The 19,368-nt window shown below is 46.4% G+C and overlaps 1 protein-coding gene across 4 annotated transcripts in view; it reads right to left on the bottom strand.

Moving 5' to 3' along the window:
• Window positions 1–2,503: 2,503 nt before the first annotated feature.
• ctif (CBP80/20-dependent translation initiation factor) overlaps window positions 2,504–19,368 on the bottom strand; it is a 104,045-nt gene continuing 87,180 nt past the window's right edge. For 2 of the 4 annotated variants that reach the window (XM_036529230.1, XM_036529232.1), the window contains 3 exons: window positions 18,005–18,160; window positions 5,291–5,344; window positions 2,504–2,719 (listed from right to left, as the gene is read on the bottom strand). In XM_036529230.1, coding sequence (XP_036385123.1) covers window positions 2,504–2,719; window positions 5,291–5,344; window positions 18,005–18,160 — 426 coding nt within the window. Of the gene's footprint in view, window positions 2,720–5,290; window positions 5,345–17,696; window positions 18,161–19,368 lie in introns of those variants that run through there. The other 2 variants (XM_036529229.1, XM_036529231.1) reach the window with 1 other exon arrangement.

Raw genomic sequence — 19,368 nt, 5'->3', positions numbered from 1 at the left:
ACTTGCGTGTTTTTTTTTTGTTTGTTTTGTTTTGTTTTTGTAACACAAAAGTGTATTGTCTGACCTCGACAGAGCTTGGATGCTAATATGAGCGGTCAATCCTGACTTTGTCAAGACGGTTTCCCAAGGGTGCCAGTGGAGTTACGTCAACACAGCCACCAAGCTTCCGTGACACAAAGAAGCCTTATTGACACAATGGACAGGGTCATTCCCTCTACCCTGCGCAGCCACGAGTGAACTCTGACAGGGTAGGGAAAAAAATGACGTTACAAGGGCACTATTTCACTTCTCTTTTCTGTTAGTTTATTTGTCAACCGCTTCAAAGCTCATTTAATGACCCTGCTCAATTTCCCAAAAATTTAGACCTGATCTGTTGACAGTACTCTCAGGTAATGGGTAATTTAAATGTCAATGAGATGCAAATTGAGGGCAACACATACAATGGGTTGGCGAGTCACATGACCGCGGGGGTCAAAGGGACATTCTGGGACCCAGTTTTTGTAGATACAGACCAACCCCGGTTGAAAGGGAATGGTTCTTTGCACAAAGAATTGACCAATCAAATTACACAGAGAAACACCACATTTACATACTAAACAGGCAAAGTGAATCAGCATTATAACTGCCTCTGTCACATATAAACCTACTGAAAAGAAAAGCAAATGAAATTAAATAACACTTTAAAAATAAACCACTTTAAGAGTTGGATTCTTGATGCAAGACAAAAAATCCACAAGACTGCCCACAGAAATCCAATGGAAACCTGGGGGACTGTGTACCCCCCTCCATGCCCACCCGAATCCCCCCCACCCCCTCCCAAGTTATTTAAAATGAGCTTACGCTAAATAAAAAAATACACTTGAAGGCCACTGGCTATCCAAACAACCACACACTCTGGTAGTTTTCAAGAATAAGCCCTAGATTCCAAAGCCTAATTATGTTTGCAAAACCAGTCAAACCCTCCTACTCCCTGCTCCGTTGTCTTCAATGTTTATATCGACTGTACGTGTGGTTACATAATAATAGCTCGCTAATAGATATGATTGGCTAGGCTTGTCAGTATAACAGGATACACATTTGCAGAAGGCAGAGTAATGGACGAATACTACATTGTAAAATTTCCTCATCTGCAAATAAACCACCCATCATTTTAAAAAGAAACGCAAATCTGGGTTATTTGTACATATAACACATTTGTATATATATATATATAAATAAATACTTGCAAAGATGTCCACTGCAAAAATGATCAAAGACCACTCCTATTAGGGGCAATCTGAAAAAGCTTAATATTTCATGCTTGTTTTCCCAATGTCTGTTCTTAGTTCTGTTTTTCGGAAGCTGTGTTTTGCAGGGTTAAAGTCATTCTCTATCACTCTCTGCAAGCCTTAAAACTCCCTAGTATGTTTGGTTTAAAACAAAGACATTACACTACAAGTTGTAGCAGTTCACAAGGCCACTAGACTCTCCCAAGATTTTTTAAAATAAATCTTCTATGAGTCCTTCTAGTCAAAAACATTCCCCTCTAGTACACCCACTTTTCCAGCCACAGGACCTCTTAATGCTATCTCATACCACTGTTCGAAAAACATCTTTTTTTGTCTTCTAAAGCAATTGCCTTAAAACAGTGCAAAATAAATCAAATCTGTGCAATAGGTCTACCCTAAAATTCAAAATATTTTTTCCGAAACATGATTTAAAAGAATAATAAAATAATATCTATAACAAGACTAACATCAGCATGGACAGGCTCTGCTTGATGGAGGGAAAAAAAAGACAATAACAACAAAGAGCCCTCACAAAACGAGCTGTTTGATGCTTCTGGGCCACCTCCCTGCACCCCCCCCGACGACCCCTCCCACCCCTCCGGCTCTGTCGCCCATTGAGACGGAGGGTCGGCCAGGGAGCGTGCTGCCATTGAGTTTCCAACAGCCATCTGCCACTCAGAGTCAGCCAGCGGGCCACGGAGGCGCTCACACAATGGGCCGGCGGGACAATATCGGGCCTGACTCGGGCTCTCGCCCCCTCAAAGTCTGTTCGTTTGACCTCGGAGGACGTCCCGGGGGAGGAGGCGGGGTGGGCGGCCGTGGTCTCTATGACACCGAACACAGGCGTTTGTGGTTGGGGGTCAGTGGACTTGGAGGGGGGGGAGCGGGGGAGAGAGAGAGGGCGGGTGGTTGGCACACGAACACAAAAGAGAGAAAGAAACCCCCCCACCCCCCCAACCCAGTCCCCACCCCTCCCCGACCCCTTCTCTCCTTGTCACCTCAAAAGACCCCATCCCCAAATGGCATGCTGGGACGCCTCTCCCCCCACACGCGCCTTTCCCTCTCTTTACCCTCCTCTCTTGTCGCCGGGGGAGAGACACGCCACCCCCCCCCCCTCCCAGTCCGTGCAGACGGCTGTGACAAGTCTGTCTCTAGCCCACCCCCCACACCCCCCATCCCGTCACTGCCCCCCCCCCCCATATCCACCCACCCCCATCCCCGCTGGCGGGCCTGGCTCAGGCCGTGAGCTTCTGGATGGTCCTGTTGTAGTACTGTGTGGTGAGGGCCTCCAGGGGGTTCCACTGGTGGGCGTGCAGCTCGATGACCTCCATCAGCAGGGAGCGCGTCAGCTGCGACTCGGACGGACACAGCATCTTGTCCCGCGCCGCCGCCAGCAGCTCCGTCATCATCTCCGGCAGCTGCTCCTCCAGGAGTCGGCCGGTGCTCTGCAGCTGCCGGGGGGAGGTGGGGGGGTGGGGGGTGGAGACGAGACGAGAGGTGAAGGGCTGTCGGGAGTCTGGCGTCAGGGCCAGGTGACTGCGCCTCAAAATCCGTCAGGGGGAACGAGGCAGACATTCAGAGGGCCTGAATACTCAGTAAAAAAACACAATAAAGCAGCAAAATGCCTTGTACAGAAGCTGGCCTAATCTACGAACACTCTGAGGGGCTTCCATGCCTGCCAGTATGAAGTCATCACTGACTCATGTCTACACAGTCACTGAGGCTCCCGACTGTATAACGTCACTTCAAGACTTTGACTGCAATTGACAAAGAACAAATAAATAAACTGACCCTTTCTCTTCCTTACAAGCTCGGCCAACACGGGGCTGACAATATCGTATTGTTGTTTAACGGACAAGTGGCGAAACAATGCATGAATAATTCAGACGACATAACAGGAATGTCAGACGATTAGAGCTTTTGATATTCTAATACATGGAAATTGATGCTGGTGAATAATAATAATAACTGCGGGCCCCATTCACATTGAAATGAGGCTCGCACAATTGACTGAAAGCTTCAACTTGACCTTTGCCCTCTGCCGTGCAGCACCCAGAGCCTCTGGAGCCTGGTGGGGGCGTGGTGCTGGAGAAACGTGCTCCTCACTGTCTGAAAACCGGCTTCAGACATGAGTTGAGGAGGATATGTCACAAAGGAGAATGCGTTTGTGTCTAGTCATATTTAGATTCGAGTTGGGCTGGGCAAAGGTTAACAATTGGATTGAAAGTAGGGTAACGAAGCCACCCTGAGATAAGCATGGTTGCTGTTTCCAGCAACATATCCACGCTAGGCCTTGTAAATCCAATAAAAGTTATTAAACCCTGGCAAACATAGTTTGTGTTTTGAGTGTCTTTATTTAAGGCAAATCGATGAACGTGCTCCTGGATCACATCACGATGAGAGGAGTACCCACAGTATCTGCGGTGGACAGAGTAGTTCCCCGCATGTGGAGTAGCACAATGCTCGGTCTATAAGTGGAATCCTTGCTGAAAGTGCTCTCTCTTGCCCTCATCTGAACTGGGCTGGTGAAACGAGGACCTGCTGGAAGCCGGGAGGCTGCAACTGCTTTATGGCACAGCAAGAGCTATGATCTGATGGGCTTTGGCTGTCACTGGGCGCGTATGGAGCGCTCCCGCCCCTCTGACTGCCGAAGCTCCTCTGAAGGATCTGTGATGCAAGCGCTCCGAACGAGCTCTCACCTCCCCTCACCCCGCTCCCCGCCTCGATGAATCCTCCCATCCCACAACCCCTCGCCCTGCCGTGGGATTGTGCGAAGGGCTGGATTCGGGGAGCTGCGCTCAACGCCTTTCAAATGCTAGCCTCTGAGTTCAACTTGACACATGGGCTTCATTATTTATGAGGCGAAAGAATCTTGCAATATGCACAAGTCCTAGAAAGTTCTTGTTCCCTGCTAGAACTCTTCTGGCAGAAGTACTCATCTCGACCCAACTCACCATACCCCCCCCCCCCCCCCCGCAATAAATTAATAAAGGAAAGCTCAAAATATAATATCATCAAAGACAATTCTTCATTCCAGCTCCAGCAAAAATAATATTCCCATCTACTCTTCAAACTTACACGAAAAATACTCAATTGAATATGCAATATGCTTTGACTGCAAGTGGAGGGAAAAATGCATTTTACTAATCCTGTACATTAACACATATACATACATATATACATTCATATACACATTTTATATGTTGACAAAACATTTTAGTTCATGTTTTTTAAATTTATTTCTGCTTTTAGTAGTAACGCTCTTTACCAGGCAAGCTCTTGTTTGTCAGGCCAGGCATTACTGCACTACTGAGCATTGTCAGAGGGTAGTATTATCTGAACCTGATTTAAGTCTGATTTAAACTACCGGTAAGAGATATTAAGAAGCACCATAACCAACCCCTGCAGCTTTCTGCTGTTTAATCTCTCTGCTGCACCTGTGTTTATGCCTGCTTTGATTACTTTTACAGATCACCACTGCTGACATGAAAAGACCTGCCACTCACAGCTTCTATGGCAACAGCAACAAAAACAGTAATATTTCTATTTTTTTTGACTGGCAAACAACTGAAAGTATGAATTAATTCTCTAAGAGCAGAAAATCCCTTCAATGAATGCTTTTGAAACTTTTCAAGTCATAATGTGAACATACTAGTAAGAGGGCTAATATATATTATTTAAGTGTTATTCTGCAAAAATAATAATATTAAAAATAATACACAATAATAAAAACAGCCTAAAAACCATTACATTTGAGTGTAACGCATGCAATCCTTGGCTGCATTAAATACAGCAGGTTCTCAATGCAGCACGTTCATACTGAACACCCTGGGTCTGGGATAAGCCTCAGACTGCATTTGAAAAGAAGATTTAAGAAATCTCCTGGCCGCAGGGACAGCTGAGGCCCCGCCAAAGCCAGACAGGAGAAGGCGTACAACTCTCCTGAAGAGGGAGGAGTTCGGGGAAGGAGGGGGAGCGGGGGTGAGGGTGGGCGGGGGGGGGGGGGTCGAGGGCACGCTTACCTCCATGGAGCAGCACAAAACCGCATCCTCTTTCACCTCTGCAGACTCCAGCAGCTGCAAAGCAGAGAAACATCGCACTGAGCGCTGAGAGCAAACAGGAAACAAAGGGAAACATGCACTGGCGAGGGTGTGAAGACTGTGCGCTGAGGCAGCCAGAGTGGTCCTCTGGCACCAACCTGCCATGTCTTCTAAGGTTCAAACATTCTTGCCAGACCACTGTTACTGGTTTTTTACGGCTCCATTTTGCGTGTGTTCAGGCAGTCAGGTCATACGGTGCAAGGCTGTCAGAGAACAAAAGGAATTCACAATGCCGCCTCTATAAATTCTGTATACCTGCACAGAACCATACATATGTGTAAAAAGCTTTGATTTAGGGCAGGGCAACGCGGTTGGAAAAACAGCTCGGGAGTGGAGACGGCTTCATTGATTACGCTTCTCTAAGGAAAGCAATTTTTTCAGTAGCCATGGAAGAAATCTCATTATTTCGGGTGTTGATTCACATGATGCTGCGAGTTAAGCAAAGTCGGTGGGGATTAGTCAGGCAAGCTCACATACAGGTCTCAGGCTGTTTTTTGTACCGCTGCACAGAGCCTACGTTGTTTCACAGAACAGGTGGACCGGGGAAATCTCGAATCAAACACTTCCACTTGCAATGCGAGAGTGCCTTGGCTCTGATGAACCCCGAGCGCGCTGCGCTACGCACCGATACCATCCGGTGACCTTCTCAGCTACCCTGCCATGAGGTCGCCGCCCATTCTCCGGCTTGGACGTGGAGCAAGACCCTCCGGCCCCAGGAGAGAGCCAAGAGACTTCGGCGAGAAGGAGTGAGAGGAGTCTCGAGGTTCACAGGCAAATTGCCCTGTTCCTTCCACAGAAGCGTATGCTTCACTGAGGATGCAGGCCACAAAAGTCCCAACACACATTATTCACCCACTAATACCTGCACAGTTGCCTCAATTAACGTGGGTCCTACACAATAACTGCACATGAAATAATCTACTCCAGCGTGCTTTCTATGAAAAGGACACCTCAGGTTCCCTTTGATATCACGGGCTGGACTGGAGCAAAAACAAAGAGGGAAGATAACAGAGACAGCTGTGCTCATTGCATATTCAGGAGAACGTGAAGGCACGAAAAACGTAATTCTGAGGGAAAAAAAATTAAATAAAATGGGAGGGAAAAAACCTGGCCTAATTCATTAAAAAGTATTAAATAAAAGCCTCTGTTCTTGTAAATGCTTGAGGATTATTCTTCCCCCAGCAGAAATAAAAAAGATACACACACATATATACATATTTTTTGGTAGCTGTGCGTCACATTTCTCCACACAAATGTCGCGGTGCATTCTGGAACACGGGCGGGGACCACGTCTGCTAACCTTGCCACGTCCTGCGCTGTGCCCGAGACAGATTTGCGGCTTTGCCTCCTGGGTCTGGTTTCTCCAGAGGGATTTACCTGCCTCGCAACAGATGGGCAGAGTTTCAGCACGGGCTAAACCGATTTGAAGACCCTGCCATCAAATGTGGGGGTCACTCCGACCTCACCGGGACTAAGAGTCGGCCCGAGTGTCCGTCCAGCAGATGGGGTGAGGTATTCCAAAAAAAAAAAAAAAGATAAATGATAAATAAGCCACTGCTGTACCGCACACAAGGGGGTTCTGTAATCCCGGGCCTACAGGAGACGCCATTTCTGACGCAACTTCATTATTCTGGGCTATCTGTTCGTTTTCGCTCACCAGAGCGGACAGCATCCGACTTGGACTTGGGTGAAACAAATCCTGCTGTGAAGAGGTGCTTTATTTTCTGGGTCAAACAAACAGCGCCGGGGGGGGGGGGGGGGTGGGAGGATGGGGGGATGGGGGGATGGGGGGGTGTGGCTGAGGCGCAGGAGCGGAGGAGCGTGGGCACAGCGGGAGAGGGAACAGGCCACCCCGCTCCAGACACGAGTCCAAAAGCCCCTGTCAGACACCATCCCCCCACAGCCACGCCCGCTACTGGGGCGATTGCAATGCAAGCTCTATAGCAACATGTGATACTGCTTTCCGTCAGCTTCCCTGGGAGTATGGGGGCAGGAATACATTCATATGAAAATAAGTGACGTGTTATGATTAATATTGCACTTTCAGATTATCAGCTTGCTGGGCTACAAAACACAGAACAAGATGGGATAAAAGATCAAATAACCCCCACTGTTTTGCGCATACAGGAAAAAAAAAAACGTTTTTATCTTTTAGCAAGAACCGCGGAACTGGATTCTGGAAAGACAGTAGTAGTTTGCACAGAGATATAAGGTTCTGCGTCTTCACTTTAACAGCATATATAATGCCACTGCTACTACAATATGCTTAACCAAATGCAAGTAAATGGCAGCCATGTTACAGTTATGCTATAATATTTCTATTCAGCAAGTCATTGGTGCTTCTGTATTAAAAATACATTTAATACCCACGCATAGTACTGCAGAAGTACACAAAATGTCAGGCCCTTCAAGTGCACAACGCCAACCTTTGAAGCATAAATTCCCAGACGTGGGGACTACTGTACTAAATGTAACATTTATTACTGGCATATATCTGTTCCATAAAAAGAAAACATGGGGTGTGTTTTTTGCTTTGAAGAGGCTGGTAATGTTAAAGACACAGCACAGAATGTTTGTTTACTATACTCAGTTTAGGGAACTATGAAGGGAAGATGCACTGAGCAGCAGACAGGGGAACTGTACGGGCAGTGAGACAGGCAACTCTTTGTAAAGAGTTGGGGGCCTTGGATGGAGAGAAGATCAAAGCGGCTCTGGGCAAGCCTGGACACTGTCAAAGAAAAATGGCTGTCAAGTCAAAGTAATGAAGAGAGAGAAACTGAGGAAATTCAAGGTCTGGCCTGGCTGAGGAGGAGGAAAAAAAAATCTACTTCTAAAATTTCTTTTCCCTTCACAGCCATCATAGTGATGGGGCAAGATGGTACAAAAAGAGGGTGGGAGTTTTTCAGTGATTAGCTCTAACTACTTGCTGCAATTCAGTTCCACTTGGACTTGTTTTTTGATTTTTGATTTGAGAGTTGAATTTTCAAACCCAACCCAACCACTGTGTGTTATTTCTCCTGGTTCTCCTGCTAAAAAAAGACAATGATATACAGAAACAGAGGTTAATCAGTGACTTAAACCTTCAGCTGCAGAAGAGATTGATTTTACCCACAGCCCTGTCTCAAATATGGCTCCCAATTAATGTGACAATAAACAGGCTTTGCAAGTATGCAGCTCTTCAGGGCATATTGCTCACAATTCTGAAGCTATTCAGGGTCGTTTCAAACAAGGAAAGACTTTTCATTTTTTCCCCACCTACCAAATCACTTACGAGATGTACAATGACAATTCAAAGTAAAATAAAACAGAAATCTTTTTGGAGGCCATTCTTTCAGCTCTTCAAACTACTTTTTTTTTTTTTTTACAAACAATCTCTTTATGGCATGGCTTCAAAAACTAAATAAATATTTGACTGACAGCTCAGAAAGGAGGAGAAGAAAAAAGTAGAAACAATGACAGACGCTACTGCAGATGCAAGAGCTAGTCCTATTCACATTTTCTTTTGTCGTTTTTTCATTTAGCAAACCTTTCTGAGGCCTCTAATTTCAGCAAAAGAAAGTCATACTAAAGGCTGTTAAAGAGTTACACCTTGGGGAAACAAAGATGCTTCAGAGTTGAAAACGCTGAAAGTAAAGCTACACTAAAGAAACTCTGAAGGCCTTTAGAGGACATATTAACTCATATTAATTAACACCACCACAGGTAGTTGTGCAAGTATACTTGAATGCATAAATACTACAGCGCAGAAATATGCACTCGCTTCAACCAGCCACCCACACATCTACCCACTTGCTTACTCACCTATCCACGCACCAGCCCACCCACGCCAGAGAGACGCAGACAGATAGACATACAGCAGAGAGAACAGGGGAGTGACGACACTAACAGATGGACACACACACACACACACACACACACAGCTGCAAATAGCGCAACCGCATTCAGGAGGACAAAAAGAGGCACGGATGGATCGTAAGATGGCTTCTGTCATCAGTGCCTTGATAAGTAGATCCTCAATGTCTATGACCAGAAAATAATTGCCTGTGTACCGAGAGCTGGGACTATTCTAGGGTCGTGACGACTACTTTGGCAAATAGTCCTGTCAGTATCCATTAGCCATCTAGTGGTACAATGAAGATGGAGAGACACTCAGAGAGGGAATAGAAGTGTTGGTGAGGGAATGAAAGAGTGAGGGAGTAATTTGGCTGTTTCTAGGGCTGCTTAGCTGCAGATAAAATATGCAAGCCCAAGAGGAGGAGGACAGCCTGACAGTCTGGGCAGTGGCTAAATGCATTTCATTGGAAGAAAATGTACAGTTCAGGAAGGGGATCTTTTATAATTCACTAAAACAGCTGCTGAACAATACACTAATACATGCGTTCCTGACACGTTGTTTCTGTCAATCAAAAATACTGATTCTTCTGTCATTCCTTTATGTTTTGGTGACAGCATGATTTCCTTGAAATTAACACTTTCTCAGACTTTGGACTGACTTTGATTGACCACATATGTGAGCTTATTTTTAGTATTTTCTTTATTCCCCTTTTTGGAATTGCAAATTGTATCACATTAAGCCTGCCTCTCTGAAAACTCACTAGGCTTGTGCAGGTGAAGTGGCACAAGTGCAATCCTCCGATAATCCTACATGCCTTCAAGTCCCATGGTGCACCACAGCGGAGTGAGCGCCAACTGGAGGACAGGCGTGTTCCACCTCATGCCAACATGCCCAATGATTCACGAGACATTGCCGCAGCCAGGGAGAAAAGAGGAACTGGCCAACAAAACACACTTGACCCTGGTGGAACAAAGCCCAACAGCAAAACAATTGTTTTGCTGTTACCTACTCCCGATCATTGCCATCTAGAAATGACAATGGCTCATACTCAAACCCATGTCCGGGCCATAGGACTAAGCCTGCACTCGGACCAAATGCCTTTACTGGCTGAGCCACAAGGGAGCCAACAGGAAGATTCTTAAAACATTTTCCCCTTCTTTTAGACTGAGCCACACACTGTTTTTCTGAACCAGGGATGGGCAATTTTCATGCATAAAAGGACCACAAAACAAAACCGCACACTCCAGCAATCCTTACAGCACCTAAACGTACACACGTAAATGCTTTGCCTAATGATGAGTATGTGTTATACATGCGCATTATACCTCACTGCTTGCATATGTGGAAAAAAGCTGATACATGATGTACTGTGTCCAGATTAAAAATTACAAACCCGCCGAAGACTGTATGAGTAATTGCTGTCTAATGCTGTATTTACCGCCCAGTCCACTTTCGGTCAGGGCATGCCAACTGGAAAAGAGTTTACTGGGCACACATGAGAGGAGATGACTGGTATTCTCGGAAGCCTTCTGTAATTACTTCAGGGTTATCATTCCTGTAGCCACTAGCATTACACACACTTTTAAGCAGAGTGAGACATGCCCAAATAATGTTCTCCAGGTACCACGTATGGTAGAGAAGACTCATATTTCACCACTGGTGTATCAGTGACCAAACAGAAACTGGTTCTGGTTCCCAGTGAAAACTGATTAATGATAGCTACGTTCAAGTTCAGTTTCAAGCCTCCAGTTTTGGATGCTCTTTTCACTGTTGCTTTGCTATCGGACCATACTGCAGGCCGCTTTCCTCCCCGCCTGGGAACGCCGCCTGGTACAAACCCCTCCGCGGTGAGGGGTGTGTAATCCACTGCTGGGTAACAGCGCCTTTTCCACCACACAGGAGAGGCGTCATGCGAAAAAACCTCATTTGAGACCGACAAACCTCTTGTCTAAACTGACAAGGTAAACAGGCTTACAGTGTGCAAACTCAACATGGGAGCACCACTAATGGAGCCTGGAATAAAGGCATCAATTAATATCTAACCTGTAAAACAGGTAGACAAAAAATGTCTCATCCACCCACTTCTCTCCCTTGTAATTCTCTCACAAAGCTTCAGCTGAAACAGTGCGATTTATCCAAACTGGTTCCTCTCGTCTCCTGATCTGAAGAAGCGGAGGGGAACCGGTGAGGTCCAGCAGGCTGGACCCCTGCTTCATGCCGGTGGTGTCATTCTATTTTTCTTTTTTTGTCCCAGTCTCCTGCTGGGGTTAGCATTCTGTGATTTATCTACCTCATACTACAGAGTCTGAGGGGAGGGCAGGAGATCAAACTCAGGTTGCCTAAAATGGCGACGAGCTTAGTGCCAGAGAGCTCCGCTTAGCAAAAAACTACACAGCTGCTACATACCCACACCACACCATGACAGAAAAGCATGGCTTTGTAGTTAGTCTTTCTCATTAATGATAAATACACACTGACATTACCTTATGACAAAGATGTAAAAAAGAAAAAAAAAAACAAAAAAAAAAAAAAACAAAAGGAGTACAACAGGTAAGAGGCCTCTAAGGTATTAAAGCCTTTGTGGCATTTAAGAGGACTGGACTCTATGGAAACATGTCAGCGAGGTCAGAGAGCTGGGGATCAGGAGCTGAACAACACAACTGATTGATGGACTCCGCCACTGATGTGTCTGACAATAGGAGGACTCCACCACAGACGGCTATGACAACAGACAGCGTGGGAGTGTCTATACAACCCGGTGGAGTCTCGGACAATAGGATGTACTGCAGGTAAACAGAACGTCTGAGGACACTCCCATGAGTCTCTTTGTCACCTACATCTGCCATTCTTTGCAGCCTTTCCTCATGTCTCTCCTCACTGCGATACAGCTTTACAATCCATGAATAGAGGGCACTTAAAGCTGCAGTATTGAAAGTTGAAAACAAGGTCAAACATTAAGCGGTGCTACATAATGCTGTTCTTCAAATTCTCAAGTTCTTCTTGACCTAGAAAAATCTGCCTACCTTCCCATCTACCTACTTTCCTTGTAGCTATCAATCTGTCCATGTTTATTTTTTTTATTGATGTATCAGGCTGCCTACTCATCTGTTTTCCAGCCTGCTTATCTGTGTACATATATGCATATACTCCCAACTCTCACATATCAAGATATGTATTCAATACTTCAAGAGGCGCCAATAATTATCTCAACAGGTTCCACCGGTAGGTGGTGGGAGGCTTATACATTACATCCGGAGCTGATGAAATCTAGGTAAATAAAATGTCTCACATTGCTGGTGCTGCTTGTTCCGTCAACGGTAGCAAGTTAGGACAAGATGCTGACAACTGCAGTGATTCTGGGGAAAAAGTCTTGCTTTTCGCCCCGTTTAAAGTGCTGCACTTAGACGGGTAGTTATCTCCTTTAACGCACTCAACTCCATTCCCACCTTTTATCCAATGTTACTGTGTTATGCTGCCTGTTGGCAGCATCATTTTGTCCAATTTGCCTGTTTCATCCAATCGTTTTTCTTTGAACTGAATCCCTTTTGGCTCTTTATGGTAGCAATTTATGGTGACAACAGTTTCAGCATCAGCATTGAAAGACCCCTTGCATTCACTGTACATTTTCAGCCAGAATGCCCATATGAGTTAATCATTTGATGTACAATAGCCCTAGACACAGCACTCATAGATATGCGTGAACAATGGAGTTTTAGTATTATGTGTGTGTGTATATATATATATATATATAATCTACTAATAGATTAATTTTGTACATGGCTCCACACCCAAGTTAAAGCAGATATTGGAAGCTTCTATGGAGTATAAAGTTCCAGAGGATAATATAACCCTCCAGACCAGGCCTACCTGATGCAGTATCGTATTTACAGAATCCTATTTTTAGACAATTACAAGGTATGGATAAATTTCATTGTGTTCTTTGACAAATACACAATATCCCAACATGCCCTCCTTTGTATCCACTCTCTGTAATACCTCCCTTACCCTGTTTTCCTGCTACCTTCAGTCTGACACACCTCACATCAATGAAATCAGCACTAATGCAAAAAACTATTACCCTCTGTACTTCATGCCCTTTCTTACCAAACGTCTTCAATGTCCTATACTTCAAGAAATATCTTTTTTTTCTTTCTCAGAGCTGGAAACTCCACAGAGATGGCTGCTACTGCAGTTACTGAGGCATTCCTGCCTGCTTTTTCCTCTGTTGTAGTACTTCTGGATTGCTCTGCACAGCACTAAATGCCATAGACAGTTCCTCCTGTCCACTCTGTTAAGAATGAGAATCTCAGACACCGCCTGGAGCTGGACTGTTTCCTGCTTCTTGAGCCATGCAGTCTTTTAGGAGGAGTCCCCCAGGGCTCAGTGTTTGCCCCCCTTTCTAATTCTCCCTTTTAAACCAAATTGCTTGGATCTTTATTTCTGCTTATGGTTTTTTTTACAGTCACTGGTATGCTGATGACAATCACCTTCGTATTTCCTTTACCCACTCTGACACAGAGATCTCTGCCTGTATCTTGTGCAGGTCCCTACCTGAAGCACAAACTGCTACCTTTAGTTCAACCTTTCACAGACAGACCAGCTCCACCTACAGGCTAAACCTTCAACTGTAAGGCCTCTTCAAAAACTCCACTGGTTCCACGCTGTTCCTCTCCCAGACTGCAAATATCCTCCATTTTGCTCTCACCGTCAAGCTCTTCTACACAGGAAAAATTGCTTTGGTGACCTGGTCCTGCAGGTTCTTCCTCAACAACATTAGAGGAATTCACCCATTTCCCAACAAGCACTCATTTGTGTTGTTGTACTGTCCCATCTGGAGTATTGCAATTCCCTGCTGAATAGCTGTCCTGTTCCTGTCAACAAACCACTTCAGCTCTTTAAGAAATCTGTTCCTTACTCAGTCTTTAACCTCCCAAACTATGTCCATGTTTTGCCTCTCCTTGTCCTGCCATCACTGAATTTTGATCACAGCTCACTTCAGGACCCTGTTGCTAGCCTAACCCTCCTCCCTACCTTTGGTACAACATCAAATACCACACTGTAACATGAGATCTCTTGCAGCTTGTGTAACTTCGACCTCTAGCTGTTTGGCCACGCATTCTAAATTACCCGCTGTTCCTTACCGGTCCCCCATTTGTGGAACGAGCTGCTTGCAAACAGCCAAACTACAGAACTGTTAAGCATCTTCTGACATCAACTGAAAGCACTCCGCTATGATGTGAAGTTTTAAAATTTTCTGAATGATAACAGTATATCAGTTTGCATGTAAACATGGTCTCTAGAGTTTTACTGGAGGTTCTGTACCTTGTTCCCATTACTCATGTGATATCTTGCCATGATGGCCTTATATAACACACTGGATGAGAGCAGTTGCCCATAAATTCATAATCATAATAATTCTGTACATAACCTTGGTAGCGCTAGTATTTTTTAATACGTGAATTTTGTTGTGGACTTTTATTGAGTGTGAGTTTTTTCTTTCTCTTGTGAATCAATTTTAAAAATCATTTTTAATCAAAATTGAAAAAAAAAATCCAATTCAGTAAATGTTCAATAAATTAATGCATTAACAATATCTGACAACCAATATACAGGGTAATAAACCCACAGATATCTAATGAGAATTATGTCACAACAGTATGTAATTTTCCGACAGAGACCGGGAGACTAACAACCCATAATGTGCAGCAGGAGAGTGAAAGATGAAAGACTATCGGATTAGTTCAGTTATGCCATTAGAGGGACACAATTATGTATATTCCCTGTCCTGGGCTTGCTGCGGGGGGGTGCATGTTGATGGAAAGCATCTGCCTGGAGGTTGGGCGTCCTGTTGCCCAGAAAGTTCAGCCCCATGCCCTGCGGTGGCGGTGCATGCATGCAGACAATTCCAGAGCTCTCTGGATCTCATTAAGGCTCTCACAAAATGTACACAGTGGGTTGCTGGAGAGGGGAGTGGGGGAGGTGGGGGGAAGGGGTGGGAGGCAGCCAGGGAAGGCTCCTTGCGTAAGCAGCGCAGAGACAGGAGGCTGCGGCGGTCTGCTCTGTTTTTCTGACATGGCGGCGCACCTATTTGAACATCCCTCCCCCCCCCCAGCCCTAAACCTTAACCTCCGCCTCCTGCCTTCCCCAATTAAAGAGCTGAATACAAGCAAAATGTCAGGTGCTGCAGTAGTGGAAATGTCCTGAGGTGCTTGACTACTGTTAAGTCTGTAATTAGCACTCTAACAGCAGGATGGAACTGGGGGGGGGGCGGGCGTAGCGGGGAGCATGCGGCTGGAGAATGGAGGTACATTAGGGGGGGTGGGTGCGGTCAGCCTGGGGAATGACTGCCAAATGTATGCCCAGCAGACGGCTAACGCGTGGGTGGTCAGCAACGGCTGTATAACCATTGTCTTACCCGACATGATTCTGTAAAAAAGTCAGGAACCTTTTTCAGCCTTGAGTTAAAGGCTTTTCGGCCATGTGAAATTCAACACGTGGGTTAAAAGACAGACGGGGGACAGACGGGGGGGAACTTTATGATATATTACGGGGGGGAGGAAAAAAGGTCTTTCATGAAAACGACCAGGAAAAATCCTTAAGTTCATTGCCGCACGGTGGATATCACAACAGCAGGCTATAACAGCCCTTCTCCACTTTTGAAAGGAAATGGGATTATATTTTACAGTCCTGCGTGCCACTGAACTGTTCGGCGGAGTAAATCTTACGCGAGAGAAATCATGTTAATGGTTTAGCGCGAGGCGCTGGAATGCGAGCCCCGCTCCGCTCTTTGCAGCTCCAGCGCTGAGGTGTTCCTTTTGTGTTCGTGAGCTGCGGGCACGGAGCGTGCCAGGATGGCGGGGGTGGCGGGTACGCCGCAGTCTGCTGGTGGGTGTAGCAGTGCGACGGCAGTCTCGGTGCACTTTTTAATTGGCAAAACTGTCCGCGAGTGGGTGGGTGTCATTCTGATTTCACACTTCTGCTCAACAGTTTCTTCGGCAAATATTGAGAAATGCTCCAGAGGAAGACCAATGTTAAAATTTGCATCAAACTTGCCTGGTGATGTTTGAAGTGGGGGGGTTGGAAGATGGAAGCTGTGCGTGAGAAGCAAGGGGTGGGTGGGAGCAGGGGTGTGTGTGTGTGGGGGAGTGAAATCAAAAAGAAAAACATTTTGGAATATTTTCTCTGTGTACAGAACAGTGTGGACGAATGGTGCAAAGAAGTGAACACTTCTCCAGAATTTGACCGTTTTTCAGGGCTCTTGCTTTTTTTTCTACGGTCGGTCATTTCTCGAACCTGAAACCCAGGGGCCCCCACCGCACAGAGGACACTACACTTCTCACGCAACTCTCACTTTCGGAAGGTCAGCGTGTTCCGAGAGTTAAAACAACAGGAGAGACGGACGACACGGGGGGCGGCGCGGGAGGGGAGAGGCCTCGCTTCGTGCCAGTGGAGACGGGCGCGGCGTGACGCGGACACTTCAAAGGGAGGACGTAAAAGCTCCCCGGCGGCATTCCTGTCGTTTGCCCGTATTCCAGCCACCCCGGACACGGACCACACAGCGCCGGGGGCCTCCGCTCGCCCCGCGCGGCTCGGCTGGGTATAGGATGTCACCATGAAAACCAGACATAAACACGTCCTCACGTCGGTGGAATTCCCAGGGGGCCAACTGGGCCCGCTGTCACCATCTCGCTTTGGGGGTCCGAGCGCATCCGGTCCTCTGAAGTGGGATTTCTCCGGGAACAACTGGGAGAATTTTATAGCCGGCATCTGACGCAGCGCCGCGATAAATTTTATTGCAACCTTAACCTGTTCACCTCTCGCTCGCGCACCAACTTCTGTTTTTTTTTTTTTTTTTGTCACAGCTAGGAGTGTTTATGTCTGCGGTATTTCTGGTCTCCATGGAGACACAATTATTCTGTCCTCCTCGACGAACGTGAAGTTGAGTCAGACCACTTGTTTACCAGTTCCTGCTATGGGCACTTTTATCGTCTTTACCGTTAACCACGCTGCTGTCATCCACGGCAGACTTGTAGAACGCAACACTCTGTAGTGGGCTGCTTGTGTTCTGCGCTGCAGGGACTGCAGTGTTCTATTTGAGATTAGAACCAATGCACCTCTGATTCTGGCCTTTATTTCAGAGGCCCTTCACAAATACCATCAATTCAAATACACCTATGTTTGTGTTTGTGGTTTCCCAAATACTGGTATGTATTTTTTGTGTGAAAAAAATACTTAATTGCTATATTCTTTTTCATTTTTCATGCTATTCAAAAATGACTAAAATAGTTCCATGGGCATCTGCATACTAATGAAGTAGTTTTCAGTTCTCAACATTTGGCTTTGACTGCAACGGGCTGTAATGTGACCTGGCAGCATCACAGCACGTTGCAAGTCTAAGTCTGCATGCATAAAAAAAACCCCATGCAGGCCATGATTTGGCTGCGATTCTCCCATTTTGTTGACACCATTTTTACATAAAACATGTAAAACATTTGCTGTCAGTGAGCTGATCACTTTTAGAAATTAAGGGATTCTGAGCAGTGTATTTGCATGTTGGGAATTGTAGTACACAGGTGTATGTTGGGACAGACAGACCTGGTATTTGTGCAGGTGTATATACATGTAGTTATCAATAACGTAACCTGGCACAGCAGTATACTGGGGCAGTGTATATGTGGGCCACTGACCTCCCTGAGGCAGGTGTAGATGGAGTTTTGTGCATGTGTAGAGGGGCTAGCTGTAGGTGAGGTAAACTGGTACAGTAGTATATGGGTGTATACTGGTGTATGTGGTACACTCACCTCTCTCAGGCAGGTGTAGATGGGACACACCAGCACCCGGAAGGGCTCCCCGGCACTGCTCCTCATGATGCCGAACACCTCGCACAGGAAGGTGATGAAGCCGAGCCAGCGCTCCACATCAGACTGCTGCAGCTCCTCCCTCCTCGTGAAGTCTTTCTGCAGGAGGTGCAGACACAGCCCAGATGAGGGGTTCGGCCTGATCACCACAGAGCACCATTTCCTGGTCCCTGCCTGCACAGCTCTCGATGAAATGCTTTCTAAAGCAGTGGGTCAAACTCATTTATCGATATTAATAATATCCCTCACTCCTGACGTTTATATCACTGCAATCAGACGAACTGGGCTACCAATACACAAAATGTGTGGTTTCACACTTATCACGCTTGTTTTGCTTCCTTTTTTGCTGTCTCCAAAATGAGTACATCTCATATGAAGCCTTAGTTTTGGGTTCCTGTAATTCACTGGTTTAATCCAACAGACCACAGAATATAGAAAAAAAGGTCAATAATTGTGTTAGCTAAAACAATACAGAAGTAACAGCCAATAAGAGTAAACTGTTGATAAGGAGTGAAAGTAATTTATGTTGCCTAAACCCATGTGAGAAAATAAATACATATTTACTGTGCATACTCTGATGCTTGTAACAGAGGGAGTGCAGTGACTGAACACTGCCTGAACACCACCACCAACTGCTGAGTTAGAGAGCCTGCATCCTCAGCAGCCTGCCATGTGGCAGCGAAACGTGGACAGCCCGCTGCAGCCAAGAAGCCAAAAAGAACAACTTCCACCTCCCCTGCCTTCGCCGCACTCTGGGCATCTGAACGGGACAGACAAAATTACGCTGGCGAAGCCTGCGCCTCTGCCCAGAGCGGACGCGCCAAGCGCCGCCTCGCTCCCTGGGCGCAGATGGCCGAGAGGAGCAGGACTTGAGCGTGCCGTGGCTGACGGGTGGATCTCCGCCCCCGGGGGGGGGGGGGGGGGTGGAAGAGCAGCGGGAACGGCCGAGCACTCGCCGCAAACGTGCCCGGGCGTCTGGTGCGGAAGGGCCGGAGTGTTCCCGCTGCGCGGTGCTGGAGAGACAGCTGAAAACACAACCTGGCGGAGGTGGGGGGCGAGATGCGCCTGAATTTGGCATTGCTGGCAATGCCAACGCAGTAGACCGGCGAACGGCGAATATCTGCAGTGAAAACTGCAGACATGAGCCGGGGGAGGGGGACAGGCGTCATGCAAAGAAACGTGAAAATAAGGAGGTAAAATGTCTCTCGCTTGAGGATGCAAATCTCAGGCAGGGGCCAAATACTATTATTTTAATGTCACTTGGGGGTTACAATTGTATGTAACAGATTACAAGTTACAGACCGAGC

Source organism: Megalops cyprinoides, chromosome 5 (genome assembly GCF_013368585.1).
Source record: "Megalops cyprinoides isolate fMegCyp1 chromosome 5, fMegCyp1.pri, whole genome shotgun sequence".
In the NCBI taxonomy this organism is placed as follows: domain Eukaryota; kingdom Metazoa; phylum Chordata; class Actinopteri; order Elopiformes; family Megalopidae; genus Megalops; species Megalops cyprinoides.
The sequence above is the reverse complement of the archived record's forward strand: the minus strand, read 5'-3'. Positions and strand labels throughout refer to the sequence as shown.